The sequence below is a fragment of the Salvelinus sp. IW2-2015 genome, unplaced genomic scaffold (genome assembly GCF_002910315.2).
Source record: "Salvelinus sp. IW2-2015 unplaced genomic scaffold, ASM291031v2 Un_scaffold3350, whole genome shotgun sequence".
Classification (NCBI taxonomy): domain Eukaryota; kingdom Metazoa; phylum Chordata; class Actinopteri; order Salmoniformes; family Salmonidae; genus Salvelinus; species Salvelinus sp. IW2-2015.
This window is the reverse complement of record NW_019944634.1, coordinates 54773-61050: the sequence shown is the minus strand read 5'-3', so window position 1 is coordinate 61050 and position 6278 is coordinate 54773. Positions and strand designations below refer to the sequence as shown.

The following is a 6278-nucleotide window of genomic DNA, read 5'->3' as shown; positions in this document are numbered from 1 at the left end:
CTCACAATTGATGATAACATGTACTTTAAGAGAGGTCGTCCTTTATTGCATCATTACAAACACGATTGTTAACTTTTTGAGTCTACGTGGTCTTAATACACAAGATGTCCACTTTCTAATAGCAAATTGTCCACCACTGCCACATTTGATCAGTACGTTATCACACTCTACAGGGTGTCCCTGTGTATCTTATACCCCATGTTATTACCTTCAGGTTACCTTCGAGTCTGTCTTTTGTTCACCATGTGTGCAGGATCATTTGCCCTTGAAGCTATGTACGAATGCAGTACTCGTACCTCTCACTCCTTCACCGTGGAATTTCAAGATGAGCTTCCCCACCTCCACCTGTGTATACTCAACCTATGTTTTATCTACTACCTTGTTCCCCCTGAAGTACCCTGCACATTGGGTCAGTTACGGGTTCCTGGTGTATATAACCATCGTTATTTACCCATTCATTGTTCCCGAACCCTGCTGAGATCATGAACCTGTCTACAGTACTAATGGGGGGTTTGCCTTCCTGTCTGTATCAATAACCATGGTATTAACCATAGATTGTTATCCCCGCACCCTGCACAATTCACGTACGGTTCGACTGCTGTGTTTATAATCAACCATTGGTATTCCCGTTGTTCCCCGCCTGCACATCTGGGACCATCGTATTGGTTCCCCTGGTGTAATACATGGTATTACTCTCCCACCCCCTCCCAGGACTGAGTCTGGGGGCTCTTGAATGTTTTTTGTTTCCTCTCTTCTTCTCTGCACATTGATCTCAATTACATCAGTGTACTCCAGGGTATCCCTCACTGTAATGGTTATGAATAGACCCCCATGGTTATTTATCTTTCTTCCCAGGCTTAGGTTCCCTGCTCTGACCAAGCATTGACCGTGTCTCTAGTACTCATGCGGTTCCCTGGGGTTATAATCAACCTCGATGTCCTATATTACCGCCAAGCGTGGATGATGACAACATCACTCGATGCCATCTTGATCTGCTGGAGTCTGTCTTAATGTGTTTCTATATTATGCAACGTTCTCCTCCAGACTGAGCTGTCTTAATGTGTTTCTATAGCAACGTTCTCCTCCAGACTGAGTCTGTCTTAATGTGTTTCTATAGCAACGTTCTCCTCAGACTGGTCTGTCTTAATGTGTTTCTATAGCACGTTTACGACTTCTCCTCCAGACTGAGTCTGTCTTAATGTGTTTCTATAACGTTCTCCTCCAGACTGAGTCTGTCTTAATGTGTTTTTTATAGCAACGTTCTCCCCTCTTTTTTTCTTCCTTCTCAGACTGAGTCTGTCTTTAATGTGTTTCTATAGCAACGTTCTCTCCAGACTGAGTCTGTCTTAATGTGTTTCTATAGCAACGTTCTCTCCTCCAGACTGAGTCTGTCTTAATGTGTTTCTATAGTAGCAACGTTCTCCTCCAGACTGAGTCTGTCTTAATGTGTTTCTATAGTAACGTTCTCCTCCAGACTTTATCAGTCAGATTACTGCTGGACTACATCACCCAAAGAGTACTTTAAACTTGTGAATTTAGTAAGAGGTGACCATGTGTTATTGTACTCTCACCAGATGTACCATTGTAAGGATGATTCCCTAAATAAACAGTGTCCTGTTTGAGGCCACTAATATACACTATTTTATTCACAGCTCTTCTTCTTCTTCTTCTTCTTGTCCTCCAGGCTGCTGAATCTTTCTCTGAGCTCAGATTTGGTACCAGATCAAGATGTCATCGATGTCATCATCCACGTGGGACGGAACCCGCATGGAAGACACTTAGCCTGGAGGTACTTCAGGGAGAAGTGGGACATCTTGAATTCACGGTAAGAGATTCAAGGCCTCAGAGACTGTAATATGTGTGACTTGTGTTCTAACGTTCCTGTGTTTCCATAGTGATGTATTATAGTGTTCCTGTGTTTCCATAGTGATGTATAATAGTCTTCCTGTGTTTCCATAGTGATGTATTATAGTCTTCCTGTGTTTCCATAGTGATGTATTATAGTCTTCCTGTGTTTCCATAGTGATGTATTATAGTGTTCCTATGTTTCCATAGTGATGTATTATAGTCTTCCTGTGTTTCCATAGTGATGTATTATAGTGGTCCTGTGTTTCCATAGTGATGTATTATAGTGTTCCTGTGTTTCCATAGTGATGTATAATAGTGAATGAATATAAATGTACATGGACAATGAAGTAGATATTATTGTATCGTATGTATGTCATATATACTTTATAGTAAATTATTTCTACTTATATCTCATATATGTTTGAATAATTCAGTGCCTTTTTTGCATTATAGTTAATCTATTTAACCATTTGTTGCCAGTACTGTTACAGTACTGTACTTGTGGATTTTGTAGAGTATCATTAAATGTATTGTGTTGTGATTACAGTAGATTACAGTACATTAGATTCCAGATACTGTAGAAGTGAATGAAAATMACATTTTTGATTGTTAATCTGCCCCAGAGCTCTTTGGGACGGTGTTCAGCGAAGCCTCAATAGAACAACAGTGTTTGTCAAATCCTTTCTTCACAAAASTCTGTTCTCCATGTTTAGGTACGGGGAGGCCTTATTCATGAATTCTAAGCTCATCAGTGGGGTGACTGAATTCCTAAACACAGACACAGAGCTGAATGAGGTAAGTTTATTTAAGGTTCACTCAGGTATCCCCGTCTTCAGTAACAAACTGCAGATGGCTTATTGTATGATAGGTTACATTTAAGTACATTGTAAATTACACTATTAAAAATGTGAAAGAAATCTGAATATATGCCAARTTGGGGATTTTGTCATTTTAAAAAGCAGTATGATTAGTACAGGTATATAACATTTACTAATCCGTCCTGCTCTGTTAAATTGTCTTAACATTGATTTGATGGAGACAGTCTGGTACAGAGTCTACATTAAATTCAAAACGTTTTCTAAAAGCATACCTTTATTTCTCACCCCTAAAGTAATATTCTTTTTTTTTAAGTAATAGTGTTTTTCTCCCTGATCAGGGGGCATCAGTACCAGTCCAGTAATCCCACTGACAGAACCARAGAGAAGAGACCTAAACCTTAAAGGGATGCTTAGACTGTACCAGTTTCTTGTTATTTGTTCTCTGCAGTCCCTAATTGGCAAAAAAAAAAAGCTTTTCTGAAGTTCTGAACTTCAAAAGGAAACTTCCTGTTTGTTTTTGTGTCTGGGAGTAATTCAAACCCACCCATCTGCAGATTACAGTTTATGGATACAGTAGGCCTATATATGAGCCCAAGCCTGGAAAAGAAACATGAATTAAAATAATAATTGTGCTGTTATACAATACATAGCCTAATGCATATTACACACGGCAGATATTTTTTAAAGTTATCTTTGGTACATAATTGATCTAACCTAAATTAAACACATTTAGAGTTTGCCTACAACTATAGGGGATTTGTATTTGATTTTGAATAGCTTAGTAATAGGTACTTTTTAATATTTTCATAAATAATAGCCTGACACATTGTCTTTAGCTACAGAATATCTCACCACCGTACGATTCCATCTCCTCCTCTCTCTTCTTCATTCCTTTCTCCGGCACGCAGAGAGAAGAGCTGTCAACAGACCATGGGCATACAGAGTACTGGGTAGTGCAGGAAAAGGTGGGAGAGCCATGGCATACAGAGTACTGGGTAGCTGCAGGAACAGGGTTGGAGAGACCATGGCATACAGAGTACTGGGTAGCTGCAGGAACAGGGTTGGAGAGCCCATGGCATACAGAGTACTGGGTAGCTGCGGGAACAGGGTTGGAGAGCCCATGGCATACAGAGTACTGGGTAGATGCAGAACAGGTGGAGAGCCATGGCATACAGAGTACTGGGTAGGAAACAGGGTTGGAGAGACCATGGCATACAGAGTACTGGGTAGTACAGGAACAGGGTTGGAGAGACCATGGCATACAGAGTACTGGGTAGTGCAGGAACAGGGTTGGAGAGACCATGGCATACAGAGTACTGGGTACTGCAGGAACAGGTTGAGAGACCATGGCATACAGAGTACTGGGTAGCTGCAGGAACAGGTTGGAGAGCCATGGCATACAGAGTACTGGGTAGCTGCAGGACAAGGGTTGGGAGCCATGCATACAGAGTACTGGGTAGCTGCGGGAACAGGGTTGGAGAGACCATGGCATACAGAGTACTGGGTAGCTGCAGGAAAAGGTTGGAGAGCCCATGGCATACAGAGTACTGGGTAGCTGCAGGAACAGGTTGGAGAGCCCATGGCATACAGAGTACTGGGTAGCTGCGGGAACAGGGTTGGAGAGCCATGGCATACAGAGTACTGGGTAGCTGCAGGAACAGGTTGGAGAGACCATGGCATACAGAGACTGGGTAGCTGCAGGAACAGGTTGGAGAGACCATGGCATACAGAGTACTGGGTAGCTGCAGGACAAGGGTTGGAGAGCCCATGGCATACAGAGTACTGGGTAGCTGCAGGAACAGGTTGGAGAGACCATGGCATACAGAGATCATCGGGTAGCTGCAGGAACAGGTTGGAGAGACCATGGCATACAGAGTACTGGGTAGCACAGGAACAGGTTGGAGACCCATGGCATACAGAGTACTGGGTAGCTGCAGGAACAGGGTTGGAGAGACCATGGCATACGAGTACTGGGTAGCTGCAGGACAGGGTTGGAGAGACCATGGCATACAGAGTACTGGTAGCAGCAGGAACAGGGTTGGAGAGACATGGCATACAGAGTACTGGGTGCAGCAGGAACAGGTTGGAGAGACCATGGCATACAGAGTACTGGGTAGCGCAGGAACAGGGTTGGAGAGACCATGGCATACAGAGTACTGGGTAGCTGCAGGAACAGGGTTGGAGAGACCATGGCATACAGAGTACTGGGTGCAAGAGACAAGGTTGGAGAGACCATGGCATACAGAGTACTGGGTAGTGCAGGAACAGTTGGAGAGACCATGGCATACAGAGTACTGGGTACTGCAGGAAACAGGTTGGAGAGACCATGGCATACAGAGTACTGGGTAGCTGCAGGAACAGGTTGGAGAGACCATGGCATACAGAGTACTGGGTAGCTGCAGGAACAGGTTGGAGAGACCATGGCATACAGAGTACTGGGTAGCTGCAGGAACAGGGTTGGAGAGACCATGGCATCAGAGTACTGGGTAGCAGCAGGAACAGGGTTGGAGAGACCATGGCATACAGAGTATGGTAGGCAGCGAACAGGTTGGAGAGACCATGGATACAGAGTACTGGGTAGCTGCAGGAACAGGTTGGAGAGCCATGGCATACAGAGTACTGGGTAGCATCAGGAACAGGGTTGGAGAGACCATGGCATACAGAGTACTGGGTAGCTGCAGGAACAGGTTGGAGAGACCATGGCATACAGAGTACTGGGTAGCTGCAGGAACAGGGTTGGAGAGACCATGGCATACAGAGTACTGGGTAGCAGCGGAACAGGTTGGAGAGACCATGGCATACAGAGTACTGGGTGCGCAGGAACAGGTTGGAGAGCCCTGGCATACAGAGTACTGGGTAGCTGCAGGAACAGGGTTGGAGAGACCATGCATACGAGTACTGGGTAGTGCAGGACAGGTTGGAGAGACCATGGCATACAGAGTACTGGGTAGCTGCAGGACAGAGTTGGGAGACCATGGCATACAGAGTACTGGGTAGCTGCAGGAACAGGTTGGAGAGACCATGGCATACAGAGTACTGGGTAGCTGCAGGAACAGGGTTGGAGAGACATGGCATACAGAGTCTGGGATGCAGCAGGAAACAGGTTGGAGAGACCATGGCATACAGAGTACTGGGTAGCAGCAGGACAAGGTTGGAGAGCCATGGCATACAGAGTACTGGGTAGCTGCAGGAACAGGGTTGGAGAGACCATGGCATACAGAGTACTGGGTAGCTGCAGGAACAGAGTTTGGAGAGACCATGGCATACAGAGTACTGGGTAGCTGCAGGAACAAGGTTGGAGAGACCATGGCATACAGAGTACTGGGTAGCTGCAGGAACAGGGTTGGAGACGCATGGCATACAGAGTACTGGGTAGTGCGGAACAGGGTGGAGAGCCATGGATACAGAGTACTGGTAGATGCAGGAACAGGTGGAGAGCCCATGGCATACAGAGTACTGGGTAAGGAACAGGGTTGGAGAGACATGGCATACAGAGTACTGGGTAGCTGCAGGAACAGGGTTGGAGAGACCATGGCATACGGAGTACTGGGTACTGCAGGAACAGGGTGGAGAGCCATGGCATACAGAGTACTGGGTAGTGCAGGAACAAGG

The 6278-nt window shown here is 45.3% G+C and overlaps 1 protein-coding gene across 1 annotated transcript in view; it reads left to right on the top strand.

Annotated features, from left to right (window-relative positions):
• LOC112075705 (thyrotropin-releasing hormone-degrading ectoenzyme-like) overlaps positions 1 to 6278 on the top strand; it is a 41326-nt gene that overhangs the window by 15612 nt on the left and 19436 nt on the right. The window contains exons 2-3 of the mRNA XM_024142657.2: positions 1685 to 1825; positions 2562 to 2643. Of these exons, the coding sequence (XP_023998425.1) occupies positions 1685 to 1825; positions 2562 to 2643 (223 nt within the window). The remainder of the gene's footprint in view (positions 1 to 1684; positions 1826 to 2561; positions 2644 to 6278) is intronic.